Below are 17,475 nucleotides of genomic sequence, written 5' to 3'. Positions count from 1 at the left end.
GGTTTTACTGCAAAATGGGCAGAGCAGAGCATGTCTGTGCTTCATCTTCGGCATCTCTGAAGCCATTTCTCAGGATTGAGTGAAGCAAAATCTTCAGGTAAAAACCTTAGAGAATAAGGAAAAATCAAAAATGCAAAAGAAAAACAAAAAGAAGAATCAGTGAAAATGCAGAATTGCTTCAGGTGAAACCCAAAGCAAAATGAATAAGAGAAAAATGCTTCAGGTGAAAGCCTATGGAATATTTGCTTCTCAGTTTAGCATTTATAAATGCTTTTTTGGCAGGGAAGGAAGAAAGCAATAGATGAAAAATCAGTAGCAATGAAAATCTTCAATAGCAGTGTTCTCTCTCAAAGTTTGATAGAGTAATAGGAATTACATAAGTGACATGCTTCTTTTTATGCTTCTTTTCACAGGTTAGCCACACCCATGTATGGTTCACAGGTAATAACAAAACAACAAACATTAAGTAAAATTATAAACAAAAAAACTGAACTGCCTGTTCATTAGTTCCCCTGTGCTGACCTCGGCCTTGTAAAGGTTATGAGCTGGAGATTTTTTTTTTTTTTATATGTTACACTACAAAATAAAGCTTGTCCTATGCTCTTTCCAATAATTCCAGCCAAAACTTACTCATTTGAGAATTTAAGCACAGAGATACATACATATTTACAGACAGGGACAGACCTATTTAAATATGACTGACATAGGTCTGGGACAGACCTATTTACATACTGAGAGAGGTGATAATGGACTGATGAACTGAGTTTCACTGTACTTATCGCTTTTATGATTCATATCCTGTCGACACACCCACACACCCTAGGTAAAGTGGGAGGGGCTGTAATGTACAATGTATGTAAAGTGTCGGCAAAATTAGCTCACTGACCATTCTTAGAGACAGAATTCATCTGAGAAGTCTACATCAGTGGTCTACTTACCATCAGAAGCCTGCTATCAACCCAATAATGACTTTGCAGTGTTTCACTGTTCTGCATGGCTGCGTCAGTAGCTATCTGCTCCGGATTGCCACTAATCAGAGTCTGATTCAGTGCAGTCCACGTGAGATGGGATGACCAACGCCATCTCCCGTCAGCCTGGGAGGATACTTAAACCCTAACTATTTCCTTGTCTAGTTAGAGCAGCTGATGGATCTTTAGGTGAAGTCATGCTGTCTCTCCCTTGATGCGCATCATTGTAAATAAACTCTGTTCCTGATTTTTCATACTATTGGTCTGACTGAGTCTCTATTAAATCTATGGTATCAACATTACCATCACTTCCTATAGTATTTTATTCAGAAGCTACTTGGGGCAAGTCAGTCAATACTTGTGCGTAGTCACATGATCTTCAATTTGTACGCAAAATTACAAATCCTCCAGACAGCCTTTCACCTTAACTGAAGTGGTTTTAATGTTTTCTACTGAAATAACATCTGTTCTGTGAGTCCCTACGCACATAAAAATACCTTTACTGTCTTAAGGAATGTGTCAGTTAAAGCACAATTGTGAAAATATGTAGATAGGGAAATAAATACAGTTGTGATGTATCAGTGTATGTACAGCGTAATTATAATACAATTACATGATGGTAGTGAGAATCAAAAAGAAAAAAAAACATGCACAAGTCCATATATATTTGTGCACTGTCATGTTAGTGGGCTGTGGTCAGAAACACAAACATCAGTCTGAATTCAGCGGCAGCCACATTCCTTGGCCACCATGTTTGTCTTGGCAGAGAAGGTGGTGCCATCTTTGTCCAGCTCCACGACCAGCAGGTCTCCATACTCTGTGGGCACGCAGCAGGGGGCGCGGCCAGTCCAGCCCCCCTTTTGCACCATGCTGTTAATCAGGATGGCATGGTTGTTGCCCTTGGGCAAAGGGAAGCTACACTCGCCCTCACAGTTGTTGATGGTGGCCACGGAAGGCTCCAGAATTAAGGCCTCGAGGGAGATGGTCAAGCTCTGCAGGCGACAGGGGTTGTGATTTCCTTGACTCTCCTCGCCCCCTCCGCGGGTTGACCTCTGCGATCGCTCGGCCTCCCAGGTCCCCAGGACAGTCTGCAAGGCCTTGAGCAACAGCAGGGCACAGTACTGGACCTCACCGGAATCCCCATCACCTGCAGACACATGCTAATGTCAGGACAATTCTGGCATTGCTGGAAATGGCAATTTCATCCTAATTCATTAAGAGTTGTGAGTTTATGTGTGAGCATGTGTTTAGGTAGATTAAATAGACAAGTAGAATAAGTTCTGGTATGTTTGGATTAAACAGAGAAAAAAAACTGGGATAGAAGTCATGCATCTTGTTTCATGGATTAGCCTAGTCCTGAACATAATGAGAAACTTCTCTCACCACCTGATTGATCCATCCCTTCAGCTGGCAAGGCACTAAGATCACTTAGCCTCTTTAGTCTGTCAGTCAAATGCCCACCTCCCACCTCCTCGTGCCGAAACTGGGCCAGTGCGTCGTCCAGCCCCTGCCGAAGCATGGACAGCAGCGGTGGCTGGAGAGAGAGCGCCACTCGGTGGCTGAGCAGCCCAGAGCCCCGTTGGGGGAAGGAGAAAAGGGTCGGCGTTGAGGAGTTCAGTAACCCCAGCAGGAGGCTCTCGCTGGACGACTCACCCAGGGTCAGGGGTGGCATAGAGCTCAGCGAGGCCAACGGGAGAGCCACGGCATGTCCGTCAGGTGAAGACAACGCCTTCTTCTGGGGGAGAACATCACTAAGGAACCTCTGGAGCTCACACAAGAACTGGTACGTTCTGGAAGGTGGCAGCACTGGAGATGGGGTACTGTTTAAACAAGGAGGAAACAAAATTCAAACATCCATTACTCCAGTCACACTTCAGCGACAATCAAGTTTCATTTTGCAAGTTTCACTTAACACATAAGGCCGTACCTGTGATCAGTGGAGGTAATGCCCCCAGGCTTATCCTCATGTCGTGACTTGTTTGGAAAAAAGACCAGCAGAGGTCTCTTCAGGGCAACTTCTTCTTTACCACGTCTCATTAACAAGTTTTGAACTTCAGACAAAGACAGATTTGGCCCTACAATCATTTCAATCACATATAGAGAATTAATATCCATTTTCACATATGTCAAACTCCAAACAAGAAAAGACAGGTACACACCCCTGTTTGGTTGCTTCAACTCAACAGTGATTCGTATGGTCTGCAGTCTAGGACTTCCTGTTTCAGGCACTCTCCTGGTCAGCACGATGAACTGAGTTTCTACTGAAAGGCATGCTGTCTGGGAGAAGGACCATGACACTTGGTCAGACACGGCATATGGGGTAGTATACAGATTCTGCAGTAGCTGACATTCTCTATTCACTGAGACATTTCCCTTGATGAAGTTTTTTTGCTTTTTTGGGGTGGAGTGGCTGTCTGGCTGACATTTAGTTTGCGAATGGAGGATATCTGGCATTTGCATCTCTAATGCTGGTAGGGGAGCTAACAACACAGGAAGCAGCAGAGGCAGACATACTGTATTTCTGAGGGGTTTTATGCAACCGGGAGATCCAGAAATCAACAAGTTAATGCTATTTTCACAAGCAGATGGTGACTAGTTGTCCAGGCACTAAAACCACTAGTTGTGGTTTTAGTGCCTGGAAGTTTAGTGTCATTGACATTTCGTAATTAATTTTGATTTCTGGTTCAGGTCTGGTTTCTGGTCTTCAAGGCAGCGCTGTCTGGAAGGCGCTAGGGTTAGGCATGGGTTAAGGTTATGGTCAGGGTTATGGTTAGGATTAGGTGTCTTTAAGTCGACGGTTGCAGCACTGCCCTGAGGACGACGTTGGGGGCTTAAAACACCATCGAGCCTAAATTCGGTCTTGCTTGGGTAAAACTCGGTTGTAAATGTCAGAATGCAATATACTGAATGTGATTTAAAAACACAGCACACATACATAGTTGCTACACCATGAACAAGAAAACAAACAAACAAAAAAGTTCTCAGAGGTTAACCTGTTTGTTGGGAAAGAGCACATCGCTGCTGAAAGTAACTTCAAGGATCTCTGTTCTTTTGGAGGCAACAAAGAACAACAGCATCGTGGGAGCCACTGTACTGAGGTGTGTCCTCACTTCAAAGGCCGGAGGAACTATAAAGGTCAAAGAAACACTTCCTGCTTCCTCTCCAGGAACCCAGAGTTCTGACATAACACAAACCCAAAGTAAGCAATATCAATACTCTTACAGCATTGCAGCTATTCATACCACACAGCTGTTTTGAAAATGCCCTTTCAAAACAAAATGAACAAAGACCATGTTTAAGGTTTAGAGTTCAACTCTAAAAGTACTCTCCTTAAAAAGGTACACATTGACTTTTTTGTGAGGTAGCTTTGACAGGACTTGACAAGTCTTGACAATGAATTTCTTTTGAACATCCACAACATCCACAACTAAATGTGAAATAAGTACCACGATAACACATGTACCTTTATCCAGATTGGATGTCCAAGGGCCCACACTGTCACCATCTCTGTCTGCAATCAGTGTGGCCAGAGCCGAGAGCCCTGCCTCAGCTGACCCATCACTCCCAGTGCAAATCCCAAACCGAGTCAGGGTGTCTCTACCCAACTCACTCTCCCTGCTCCAGCCATCTTGCAAGGCAGACAGGGCTTCTTTCAGTCCGTTACCTAAACCTCCAGCCATGGCAAAACATGGTGCTTCCTCAGACTCCCCACTGTGCAGGGAAAGGAAGGGCTTTATGTTGATCACTGGAGGCTGCGTGAGCAATTCCTCTCCTTTCTGTGCATCATCCTTGCCGAGGTTGGATTTCAGGACATCCACCTCCTGATTTCCTTGAAGGCAAAATAATGACCATAATGCATTTCTCGCTAATTGAGTAACGAATTTGACAATATGGAGTTGTCGTAAATCTAGACCATTACATAAAAAATGTGAAAACAATACAAAAAAATGTAACCACAAAAATACTCTAATAAACATACAGAAATACGATCTAATAACAGTCTCATCTACAAATCACAATATGGCTGATCGACACATACCATATACATGGAAAATGCAGCCAAAAAAATGCAGACGACACACCTCTAGTTCCTCCCTGACCATGGGCATCATCAGCTTCTCTTCTCAGCATCCCAGCTCCCAAAAGCCCCACATGCTCGCGGAGAGCAGCAGATATAGACTGCTCTGGCCCGGGGTGATCCGTCCTGGGCTTCTGAACCACATCCTGTCTGGAAGGCTTTAAGTTGCGGTCCTCGCTGTCTTCCAGGGGTGTGGTGCTAATAGGGGCAATACCCAGGGGCAAAAGTAGGAGCAGGGGCAGCCACATGTCAAAGGCGTTTTGACTCGCTTGCATCAGTTCTTGTTGTCAGGATGCGCCCCGAGAGAAAGACTGGCTTTATATCAGCCGCAGGCTTCTCCGGGTTCCCCCGGGTGTGTGTGTGTGTGTGTGTGTGTGTCCCCCCCCCAACACTATGGTAATGGCATGTAATAAATCGCTGGAACATGACAGTGTGCCCCCAGGTTGCTCCCATTGGTTGGCTGGCCATGGCTGATAACTTGCGCCTCATTTAGGGGGTGGAATGGGTGGGTGCGGTGGTAATTACCCTCATTACGATAATTAATCTGGGAGTGTTTTCTGAGAGAAGGGGTGGTGGGGGGTGGTGGTGATGATGGTCCCAGCTTCACAAGACAATATGTGACCAATGAATGATTGATGTATTTATTTAATCTGTAGCCTTTTTCACCCCCCCCACCCCCTCGCCCAAGCCCCCACTCCCATTCACCACAACCATCAACCACATAAACATGGTCTTCATTTACGTAAGTGCTCGGGTTGGAAGACAAGGCTGGGCTCGCTGTCTCTTGGGAGGGCTAATAATTCTGGCCAGGCCTACAGCAAAAGTGATTAACTGGTGCCAAGGAAATTATTTGTTTCCTTTGCAATTAATTCCTTCATTTACAAGTTAATACTTTGTTTTCCTACGTGTCACAGTAAAAGAACAGCGCCTGTCTGTTGCTGGAGCTTTCGGCAGGGCATGTTTGCTCGGACACCATGACCCTTCACCCGCACACACACACACACTGTAAACACAACAATACGGAAACTCAGGCGAGCAAGTGCTCCACCAGCCATCATGACCACATTCTACCGAGGGACCATTGAGAGCATCCTCTCCAGCTGTATCGCTGTGTGGGGCGGAAGCTGCACTGAATACAACAGGAAAGCCCTGCAGCACATAGTGAACACAGCTGGAAGGATTATTGGTGCTTCACTCCCCTCCCTGAAGGACATTTACACCACCCACCTCACCCGCAAGGCGACCAAAATCACACACTGACAATGGCTCAGGCCTAAACGTGTCTGTGGACATAGCATTAATAAATAAGTAAAGAGAATATACTTGAGAGTGCGGTTTTTCTATTCTAAGGATATTTACACCACCCACCTCACCCGCAAGGCGACCAAAATTGTGAGTGATGCAAGTCACCCCCCTCACGATCTGTTTGATCTACTGCCCTCTGGGAAGAGGTACAGAAGCCTGCGCTCCCGCACCACCAGACTCACCAACAGCTTCATACACAAGGCTGTTAGGATGCTGAACTCTCTCCCCCCTCCACCCTCAGCCGCAGTCGCAGCAACAGTGAGTGTCCCCATCAGCAATGATTGATGGTTGGGACTTTGGACGTCAATGCAGAACGGAGTGTGTTTATGTGTGTGTGTGTATATATGTGTATACTTGTGTATATGTGTGTGGGGGGGGGGGTGATTGGGGGGGATTTGTCGTTGCTGGATACAGCCAATTCTTGAGTGGCAGAGGTGACAGCTTTAGCTGTGGGAGACTGTGAAAATTGTCACTGAGACAATTAATGAGATATCGATGTACGAGTGTGCGTGTGTGTGTGTGCGCATGTGTGTTTGTGTGTGTGTTCTGAGCCTGCCCCCTTTTCCTTCTCCCTGCTTACAAATGCAAACCCCATTTTGTTTTCTCCGAAGTGAAGATGCTGATGATGAAGACTGCTCGGAGGGCCCTGACAGGGATGAAGACTGACAGGACACCCAGGGAGGCAGCCTGGCATTGACCGGCCTATCCTTTAATGCCGTGCCATAATCACCCCTCCTCCTCTCCCTGGCTTCCCTCTGAGTGGTGGGCAGTGCCAACATGTCACTTAAAGGCCAGTTGGCAGCGTCCCCGACAGTGGGGCCTGCATGTGTCACGTGCGCTGATTTGGCTAGCCACCCAGCCTAGTGGATGAGAGAGGGAGGGGTCAGTCTTGAAGGCTGTTCACACCAGGAATGATAACTATAAAAATAATGGCAAAAACAACAGTCCGCTCCAGCTAATATGAAGGACAACGTCCACACCACATACTACGGCGATAACGACGCGAAGAACGTTATCGTCGAGGATCACTTTCAGAGTCAGTTTGAGAACAACTCGGAGAACGTTATTGTCGAGGATCACTTTCAGAGTCAGTTTGAGAACTATAGAAAGCTGATAGTCAGTCAGAATCCATTGACATTTTAGACGTCATATTTATCAATGTGAGGAGAGACCTTCTTTATCGTTGGTAAGTGTGGAAGCTCATAACATTATGGTGCAGTTATCTTTAACGTTCCTAGTGTGAAGGGCCCTTTAAAGGGATATAAAGGTCAAACTGACTGAGGTGACTGAGAAAGCATGTCTGTGCGGGCAGGTGGGAGGATACCTTGTAGTCAACACTTTAAAATGAAGTGCGCACACAATGCGAGAAGTACAATGAGTAGTTTTGGTTGTTGTTGGTGGTGTTATTGCATCCCTTTTATGAATGCAAAATTGTTCCCTCGCGATTGGAAGCTCCTGTTGCCGCATAGGCTACGCATTTCAAAACATCGCAATGTGAAATGCCACAAAAAGCTGTTTATGAATAGGTCTTAGTGAGTTAGGAGTCCTCTTGACTTCTTTAAGCTGTCCCAGACTTAGGTGCTACTTTTAGGGTATTGGGCGCAGAGGGGCCGGTTTTAGGACCAAATTGGGCTTGCTCGTCAATTGACACGTGAAGCACACACTAATCCCGACGCAGTGAGCTGCCTGCTACAGCAGCGCTCGGGGAGTGTATTACACGTCTTCACAAAACTGGCCACATCACGCTTGATGCGCGGCCAGTAAAAGTATCTCAGAACCCGATCATATGTTTTTTTGACACCCGCGTGTCCGGCCAGTTTGTTTGTGTGTGCGGTCTGCAGCACAAGTGCACGGAATTTTACAGGCACAACAACCTGGACGATCGGATCACCAACGAGGAGATGGTCATGCGGAGATCACTTTCTCAGTAACACTCTGTCTTTAACATAATAACCCGTGGCTTTACTCCGAATTTCGTCGCCGTTTAGCAGTTTGAAAAGCGGGCTAAGAGTCTCGTCGTTCTGCTGTTCCAATGACATTTCTTCACGACTGACCAAACAAGGGTAATCAGCCAGTGAAAATGTATTATCGGGTTTAACTGACTCTGCTCTACCAGCACTCTGTTGGCTGGCAGCGCGGGTCACAACACACGCAGGGAATACTTCGGGAAAATGTTCCACACTCTCATCTGAGTCTCCTATAGAGAGAGGCTTTTCACTAACCACCAATTCAGACCAAATTCGTTTCCCCACAAGATTATTGCCCAAGACCAATGAAATGTTATTAACTGGTAGAGCAGGCCTAACAGCCAACTCCACTTCGCCCTGCACAAGTTCGCACTCCAGGCGCACTGTATGCAGCGGCACAGATAACGTATTCAGGCCTATGCCACAAATCAGTAACGAGTTACCCGTGTAGGTTTTTGAGGAGAATGGCAGCGCAGACTCGAGAATAAAAGAGCTGCTTGCTCCGGTATCTCGCAAAATTCTCACAGGGACTTTGTCATCACTACCAGTAAGTGACACAAAGCCCTCGGAAATAAATGGCTCGAACGTCTCATCACCTTCTGCCGCACACAGAGATGTAGACGCAGGCCGGTCAGTAGGCGTCACCGAAGCCGGGGTTGCAGGCACATTAACAGCCAGGACCGACGGAGGCTCGCAGTTTACTTTTAGCCTTCAACACCGGACAATCAGTCTTCCAGTGCCCTCGCCCCATACAATAATTACACGTCAAATCACGCAGAGGCGGCAAGTACTGAGTGGGACGTCGGTAGTGAACTGAGCCTGATGGTAAAATGCTAGGACGCGGACAAAAAGGTTCGCCCTTCACAGTAGCCGGGCGAGAACGATGCTCAATCTCCCACTCGTCAGCCAGCACAGCAGCCTGAGGAGCGGTCTGAACATCGCGCTCCATCATAAAAGTTATAATATGTTCAGGGAGTGTCTGCCCACCGACCAAATTGTAATGTTAAGTCCCGCACAAACTCCATATGAGACTGACCAGGTTTTCTCCGCTTAGAACGAAAACGATGTCGATACGCCTCCGGTACTAGCTCATAAGACTTCAGTACAGCATATTTTACTTTCTCATAAATCTGACTGTCGTCAGCAGACAAGGCGGAATATGCGCGCTGTGCTCGGCCGGTCAGAACACATTGAAGGAGCAAAATTCTCTCAATGTCTGACCAAGATGGGCATCGGCGACTCGTTCAAAAAGCTGGAAAAAGGCATCAATATCAGACTCATTAAACAGCGGGACTAAACGCAGATGTTTTGCCACTTTCGATTCAGCAGGAGGGTGGTGCTGGCCTGGCATCTTCCCCTCTCTAATGAGATTGAGGCGCTGCTGTTCAATGTCTAAGCGCACCTTTTCCAAATTTTGCCTACTAGACTCAGCCTCTTCAGCTCAGCTAGACGGTGGTGGCTCAACAGACACTGCAGACCCTGGCAGTATCTGCTGTTCCACCAAACCAGCAACGACGGCACTTTTGCATTAACGTTACCACGATATCATAACTCTCCGCAACCTCTAACAGGTGGTCTTTGTTCATTGTGTTAAGAAGAGCCATGGACGGAGCCTGCACAAAATCAGTAACAATTTGAGAAGCCATGACGTAGGCCAAACCAAATAAATCGACTATAGCAAATTCAAAAATCAAACGAATAGGCGTAATTTCAATGGAAAGTGACTTCCAAACCCCCCAAAACCCACTAAATCGTGGACCCTAGTCTTCAAACAGCGTGAGGCCATTGACAGATGGAGGGGATGTGTGGGTGTAGCGTAGTGCAGTTTCCAGAATTAGACCTCTGGTCTCCACCAGGAGAGAGATCATCTCTTCAAACGGCTGGAGGCTCTGTGGTAATGAGTGATGCCATCGTGGGTGTGTGTGTTTGTGTGTGGTATTTGTGTGTGTGTGTGTGGTGTGTATGTATTACTGTAGGGAAGATACTACTGCAGATCTCAATCTGTGTAGTAGTTGTGATTTTTTCTGTCAACAAGGGTTAACAAGGGTGAGAGAGGAGAAATATGTGTGTGTGTGTGTGTGAGAGTTTCACCGGAGTTAAAGTATAGTGACAGAAGAGATCTAGAAATAGAGGGAGAAATGAATGAAAAGAAGAGAAGAGAGACAGAGAGAGAAAGAGAGAGAGAGACAGTCTGTTAACTTCACGTTTGGCCTCAGTTCTCCCCATCATCTGAAATTATATCTGACAAATTTATTATGCCTGGATGTCTTGCCAACACGTTTAATGCATTAGACTGGAGTATCCGTAAATCTTGGTTAATTACTGTCCTCTTTCACTTCACATAAGAGTCAACATGCTTATTAAGAAGACGCCTGAACCGTGGTATCGTTTTTTGGCTGCTGAAGATGTGCTTTGATGCACAACATGAAATATTACCCCCTTTGTTGTGCAACATGCATCTGATAACGTAGTGCTTGCCTAAAGTATAAGATACGTAATCATAATATGTAATCAAATAATTCAAAAATGTGTTTATTTCAAGTATAGAGAAAAGCACTACGTTAACAGGCTGTACATACATACACACTATGGTACAGTGAGTTGAATGCCCTGTGTGATGATGAGTGTGTGTGTGTGTGTGTGATGGTGTGTGTGTGTTTCTTCTCTGTGCCGAGTGTATTCGGTTAGGCCTGATGCCTGTGTGATGGTGTGTGTGTGTTAAGTGTCTTGTGTGATGAGTGTGTTTCTTGTCTGTGCGTGCGAGTGTATTCGGCTGGGCCTGATGCCTGTGTGACGGTGTGTGTGTGTGTGTGTGTGTGTTAAGTGTCTTGTGTGATGAGTGTGTTTCTTGTCTGTGCGTGCGAGTGTATTCGGTTAGGCCTGATGCCTGTGTGACGGTGTGTGTGTGTGTGTTAAGTGCACACAGAAGAGAGCTCTGTGAATTTGTGTCGACAGCTTTACAGCAGAGGAGAGGAAGCAGCCCCCCCCCTCCCCTTCTGTGAGACTGATCCGTCAATCATGTGTGTTTCTGCTGAGTTCATTCTTTTTTACGGGCAGAAGGATCTCTATTCTATATTGCATACGCAGGCGTGCTGTATATTAGAAATATGATCTGAAGACTTCATTTGGCTCATGTGTACAGGGATATTGTGTATGTGTGTGTGTGTGTGTGTGTGTGTGTGCATGTGTGTGTTTTTATATGGGTAGGTATAAGTGTTTCCAAGCATGTGTGTGTGTGTATGACTGAGTGCCATCACTACAGTTGTGAGTATGTGCTCTGATCTCCATAGCAACGGGCCTGGCTCTTTGGCATCGCAGGTTTAGTGGCCAAGCTTCAAGACTGGGTGGCGTCACTGCTCTTTCGCTACATACGTGTGCGCGGTCATGCTTGTGCTTGTGTACGTGTGTGTGTGTGTGTGTGTGTGTGTGTGTGTGTGTGTGTGTATATGTGTGTGTGTGTGCGCGTGTATGTGTGCGCGCGTTCATGCTTGTGCTTGTACGTGTGTGTGTGTGTGTGTGTGTATGTGTGTGTGCGTGCGCGTGTGTGTGTGTGCACGCGTTCATGCTTGTGCTTGTACGTGTGTGTGTGTGTGTGTGTGTGTGTGTGTGTGTGTGTGCGCGTGTTCATGCTTGTGCTTGTACGTGTGTGTGTGTGTTTGTGTGTGTGTGTGTTTGTGTTTGTGTAGGGATGGGCATCGTTAAGAAATTATCGATATCGATGCCATTGTCGAACCTGCTTATCGATGCGATACCATTTGCTGAACACTTATAGGATGGCTTTGAGAGTTGTTGGCTTTGAATGTCTAATTTAAAGTGGTTTTAGAAAATGAATACCAAGGCTGCAATATCAATACAGAACAGTGTTTCCCCTAAACATTTTTCCAGCAGCGGTGCTGTTGATTGTAGGAAGCCCCCCCCAGAAGATTTTGAAAAAATGACTCCTTAAATGATGACTTCTGGTGGATTTTGTCGAAAGAAATTGACAGATTGAGTTACAAATTATGACAAAAAATAAAGCTTAATCACAGGCTACTGTACAAACTATTACTATTTAGAATGTACAGTGCTGTGCACAAGTTAAGACATTTATTTATATAATAACATTTATTTATTTACAATACATGATACATTCACAAAAAATGATGTCCTTAAAGGCTTGATTTTTCCTTTTTTTAAATTAAGCCATTAAGATCAATTTCCAAAAGATTATTTGTATTCCTCCTTTTAGTCAATTTTAGCATGGTGTCTTAACTTTTGCACAGCACTGTATAAACTATATAGACTTCTCTTTCATGTCATTACAATGTATTGGTGCGGCGCAGGTCAAATTGAGTGCCTGTCACTTTAAGGCCGCTAACTTAGTAGCGTTGTTGTGCATGGTGCATAAGGATATATGGATGAAATGAATTGTGTTTTCCATGTCATTTGGTAAAATAAATGCTCAAAAGCCTAACAACTCGAAGCAAATCTATCTTGGATTATAGCAGATAAGTGTTTTGTATCATTTCTATGATTTTGGTGAGCTCTACAGGAAATTACAAACTATCTCCAGATGTAAATGGTTGCATATACTATTACCAAAATTCAATTAAACCCACCAATAGGCTAGACCTTAGTTTCACAGCCTAGGTATGTTAGCCACACAGGGCTTGAAAGCATTGACTGTATAACAAACAAAAATGCGAAACAATGCGTGGAATTTATCTGGGAATAGGCTACTGAAGGTAGGGGCGAGCTACCTCGCTGGCGTGTTTTGGTTCCTTGGTTAACATAATAAGGCTACGTTTTTTTGCACAAAATTGAGTCTGCTAATAAAGTTAAAACATAAACACAAACAAACGTGATCTCCTGTGGCATCCCTGACTGCGCCTTCAACGTTAGCCTACTATTATTTGTTGACATCGAACCTGAACAAACGGCAGCTGTTCCCTACTGTAAGTTCACTTGCGTGCGTTTTTTTAATTAGGCAATTTTTTGCAGCGCTTGAATTGCAGCGCTTGAAAGGAGTGGCGCTGCTGACTAGCCTACATTGTAGGGGAAACACTGCAGAAGTTGAATGCCGCGACGTGGGAATGGATGTTCGGAATCGTTAGTGGAATCGTTAACGTGTGTACGTGTACGATTCCGATGGATCGGAACGTTTGGAACCGGTTCCAAACCGGAAACTGGAACCAATTCCCAAGCCTATGTGTGTGTGTGTGCGCGCGCGTTCATGCTTGTGCTTGTACGTGTGTGTGTGTGTGTGTGTGTGTGTGTGTTTGTGTGTGTGTGTGTGTGCGCGCACGTTCATGCTTGTGCTTGTAGTGTGTGTGTGTGCGTTCATGTTTGTGCTTGTACGTGTGTGTGCGCGTGCGTGCGTGTGTGTGTGTGTGTGTGTGTGTGTGGGGGGGGGGGGGGGTGTTACACCTGCAAGGGTACACGTTGGGTTCACTGGGAAGATAAATGGGCAAGGGGATGAACCTGGACACACCAGACACTGCTTGGTGTTTTTCAGATGAATTATGGGGGGAATTACAGGGACTGAAATAAACTGCCATTTACTTTCAAATGACCACTTCATTCGCGCATTACGAGGCGTGAAGCTGCGTGAAGCTTTAGTACCACTTTCAGCCACTGTGCGTCGCTCTGCCACTGGACATCGCTCTGCCTGCCGCCCCAGGATCTACCATTAAACATAATTGTTGCCGAGAGTAATCCCAGCCTATGAATTCAATAACAAAATAAATCATGCATAATTGCATGCATCAGGCACTTATTGTTTCAAAAGGTGTAATTTCGGCTTTGTCGAAACTGAAGAGCTGTGGACGTTACGGCAGGGCATGCCCAATGAAAATAAATTAACGCAACCCAAAGCAACGCAACACAACACAGACCCCGCTTCTCTCGCGTCAGTCACTGAAATGAACGAAACAAAGAACCCGCTTCTCTCGCGGCAGTCACTGACAGTAGCCTAGAATAAATGCATGGGGGAAAACACTTCCCCATGACAAAGACATCGTAAAACACTGAAAGTTAATATTTTGTCACTAGCAACATACATCTGTCCTTGCATGCATGCAACATGCAAGCGCCAATGAATCGTGCTCTCCGGTGTTGTGTGCTAAACACTGGTACCTCATAGAACGTCTATAACATAGCCTAGGTGGTCGCAACTCACAAAAGGAAAGCAGATAGAAAGAACTCACGCAAATCTAGCCTACAACACGCAGACAGCTTCATGTGCAGGGAAGAGAGTGCGCGCACTGTGCTTTATGATTGTTGGCTTCTGATGGTATCTTGCATTAGGTGACACAAATATTATTGCCTTTATCTTATAACTCCTTGTCTGAGCGGCTTCCAGGCCTATGGTTTTTAAAAGTCAGATGTTCCCTGACATCTGAAAAGACATTCGAAAATTAAGAATTTTTATTGACTTGAAAAATACACTAAAACATATATTTTTTTACATGCCTTTTGTCCGAGTGGCTGTAATGTAGCCGAGCGCTCATGGTGTATGAAAAGCGACTTCAAACCGCCTAAAACAACTTGTTTGTGAATGTCTGACAACTGCTGCAGCGCATGCACGCGCAAGGAAACCAGTAGGAGCTGTGTCACAAAACAACAAACTTTGTCAGACTACTTTTAAAATGATATTCAGGGCTATATACATTTTAAACATTCGGGGCTGAAGACCCGACAAAGCCTTGCGTTAATTTTTCAGGTGGGAAGTGTCAGGAATTTTCATACGAGAGACGCTCTCATTGGTGGTTAGTATATGGAGTAGGCCAGGGAATTGACAGCAACATATCCAATCACATTATGAGAGATGCTGAATTTAACATAAACTGCGATGTTTGATTTTAAATTAATGTAAATTTAGCCTGGCCTTAATGTAATTTAAGCTGGCACACGTGGGTGCTCGATGTTTTCAGTGGGTGCCCGAGAGACGGAGCACCCACGGTATCGGCGCCTATGACAAGCGTATCTCGTGGTTGCATCCATTACAAACAAACATGCAATGTGAACGTCTGGGATTGGGGAGAGCACTAAATGCTCTTCTGAATAAGCACGAAGTCAAGCCTTTAAATGAAAAACACTCTTTAATAGTCAAAAAAATAAACGCTAATGAAGTAAACTTGTGACCATCAAAAATCGTTTATCGCCTGTAACTCCGTGATAACAGGACGTAACAGGAAGGCATTTGGCTGAGCAACGGAGGTTAATATGCTCTATATTTTGTCCAAATGATGTCTGTCTATCATCGTTGCACTCGGAGAAAACCAGAATGTTTAATTTGTCCTGCGTTTCTTCTACGGCTGCAAACGGGATTCACCTGCCGTTAACCAACTATTTCTTTATTAGGGCAGGGCAGGCATATTTCTGGCTATTAAATTATTTCTAAACCAGTCTGCTAAAAGTCTGTATAGTGAAGTCTGTGTAGGGTTTTCCAGCTCCATTTCTTTTTACGAGACACCCTGCTCACTTGAGACTTCTGCCGGTTGTTGCAGCGTCGTTGCAGCGTCACTGGAAAAATACAAATTAAAGTCGCGTGATGCCGCGTGATCCCCCGCGCGGACCACGAGGGAAGCTGGCCAAGTCGAAGCACTGCCCACTGTACACATCACATTAATGATATGCCTAAGTGTAATAGATTCAAAATTAATATGAAGTATTCAAATTACTAAATAGTCTTACCCAGTGTTTCTCAAAGTGTGGTCTGGGGACCACTGGTGGTCCGCAAGCTATCCCAAGTGGTCCGCGAGCAGACGTACAGTAGGTAAAAAAGGTAACGAGGTAAAAAATAATATAGATGAGTTGTTTGCAATATTGAACCAACTTGTATGTAAATCCAAACAATTCTGCAACACTGCCTATGTAAGATATGCCAACTTAAATCATATGAATCCTCTGACACAATAAGTAAGGTGCAAAGACAATTAGCAAGCTGGTTAAGTGGTCCTTGGTCTGAAAAAGTTTGAGAAACACTGGTCTTACCTACTAGTAATTACATAATAAGTTACTATGAATCATTAACAAAATATATAATCTTTATATGAATTCCAAAATATATGAAATTGAAGCATGACATTTAGCCATAATCTTCTGTGTGTATGTGTGTGTGTGTGTGGAGGGTGGAGCAGAATTTAGGATGTTCTATAGATGTTCTCAATTCAATTTCTATCTAGCCTATTCCATGTTTCCATTATCTACCTCCAAAACAAATGTGGATAGAATGCACAAACTGGAAATACTAGAACACTTTCTAATGGTGTGTTAAATTATCAGGAGAGAGACTACAGCCTTTGACTTTTTCCAAAAGGGAAATGCAGATATAGTTTACAAAGCAGAGTGATTATTTTATTATTACTACTATGCAGTCTCTTACTGTGAAAAAAACAGCAATAAATAACCTTTAAAGATCAAAACCTCTAAAGAATGTGTTTGCGTGATTTTATTCATTAGTATTGTTGTGAAAAATATTCACGCAAAATAATCGTAATAATTGTAAAATTGTAATTATTCTTCAGACAATTATCGTACCACCAAACTCTCTAATCGTGACATCCCTACCACAGACCTCAGGTTACAGAATTTGGTTACTTTATGCTGTTATTTTTCTATTCACAAAACACCAGATGTGTACCGACCCGGCACAGCAACTTGCTTAGTCTATATTAGAGGCAATGCGACCTGCTCAGAGTGTGGCAGAAGTGGCGTTGGCCCTAGTTCGCCCCGAGTTTATGTGCTCTCAAAATGATTTTGGAAATGCTATGTTAAGGCAAACAAAACTCTACAAAACTCTTTTGGGGGCCTTTAAAGGCTCAGTACAGCTCTGGTTTAAAATTGATACTGTGGTGTAATCACTACCTACTGTATGGCCAGCATGACCAGGTGGTTCCTCTTCATGTTCCTGAAGCGCACCTTCTCGCATTTGGCCAGCTGAGCCCACTCCGTCTGGGTGAAGTACACTCTGAGCTCATCAAAACTCTCCTAGGATGGGACCACATACAGTATGACTCACAGATATACAGTAATGCAGCAGTGACTGCATTTGAGTGTGTGAGAGAGTGACTGTGAGTGCATGACTGCAGAAAGAGATAGTGAAACTTGCTATAGCAATTTGGTAAGTTATAGCAGTTTGGTAAGTTTGGTAAGTTATAGCAGTGTTAAACCTACT

The 17,475-nt window shown here is 44.6% G+C and overlaps 1 protein-coding gene across 2 annotated transcripts in view; it reads right to left on the bottom strand.

Moving 5' to 3' along the window:
* Nucleotides 1-1,385: 1,385 nt before the first annotated feature.
* The window catches only part of LOC121711278 (muellerian-inhibiting factor-like), a 52,986-nt gene continuing 36,896 nt past the window's right edge, over nucleotides 1,386-17,475 (bottom strand). For both annotated transcript variants that reach the window (XM_042094722.1, XM_042094721.1), the window contains 8 exons: nucleotides 17,170-17,288; nucleotides 5,051-5,244; nucleotides 4,432-4,797; nucleotides 3,962-4,146; nucleotides 3,128-3,245; nucleotides 2,896-3,043; nucleotides 2,352-2,788; nucleotides 1,386-2,115 (listed from right to left, as the gene is read on the bottom strand). In XM_042094722.1, the coding sequence (XP_041950656.1) occupies nucleotides 1,691-2,115; nucleotides 2,352-2,788; nucleotides 2,896-3,043; nucleotides 3,128-3,245; nucleotides 3,962-4,146; nucleotides 4,432-4,797; nucleotides 5,051-5,244; nucleotides 17,170-17,288 (1,992 nt within the window). In that variant the 3' untranslated portion in view covers nucleotides 1,386-1,690. The remainder of the gene's footprint in view (nucleotides 2,116-2,351; nucleotides 2,789-2,895; nucleotides 3,044-3,127; nucleotides 3,246-3,961; nucleotides 4,147-4,431; nucleotides 4,798-5,050; nucleotides 5,245-17,169; nucleotides 17,289-17,475) is intronic.

This window comes from Alosa sapidissima, chromosome 6 (assembly GCF_018492685.1).
Source record: "Alosa sapidissima isolate fAloSap1 chromosome 6, fAloSap1.pri, whole genome shotgun sequence".
NCBI classification, from domain to species: Eukaryota; Metazoa; Chordata; class Actinopteri; order Clupeiformes; family Clupeidae; genus Alosa; species Alosa sapidissima.
Note: the sequence above shows the minus strand (reverse complement) of the source record. Positions and strands in the feature narration are given on the sequence as shown.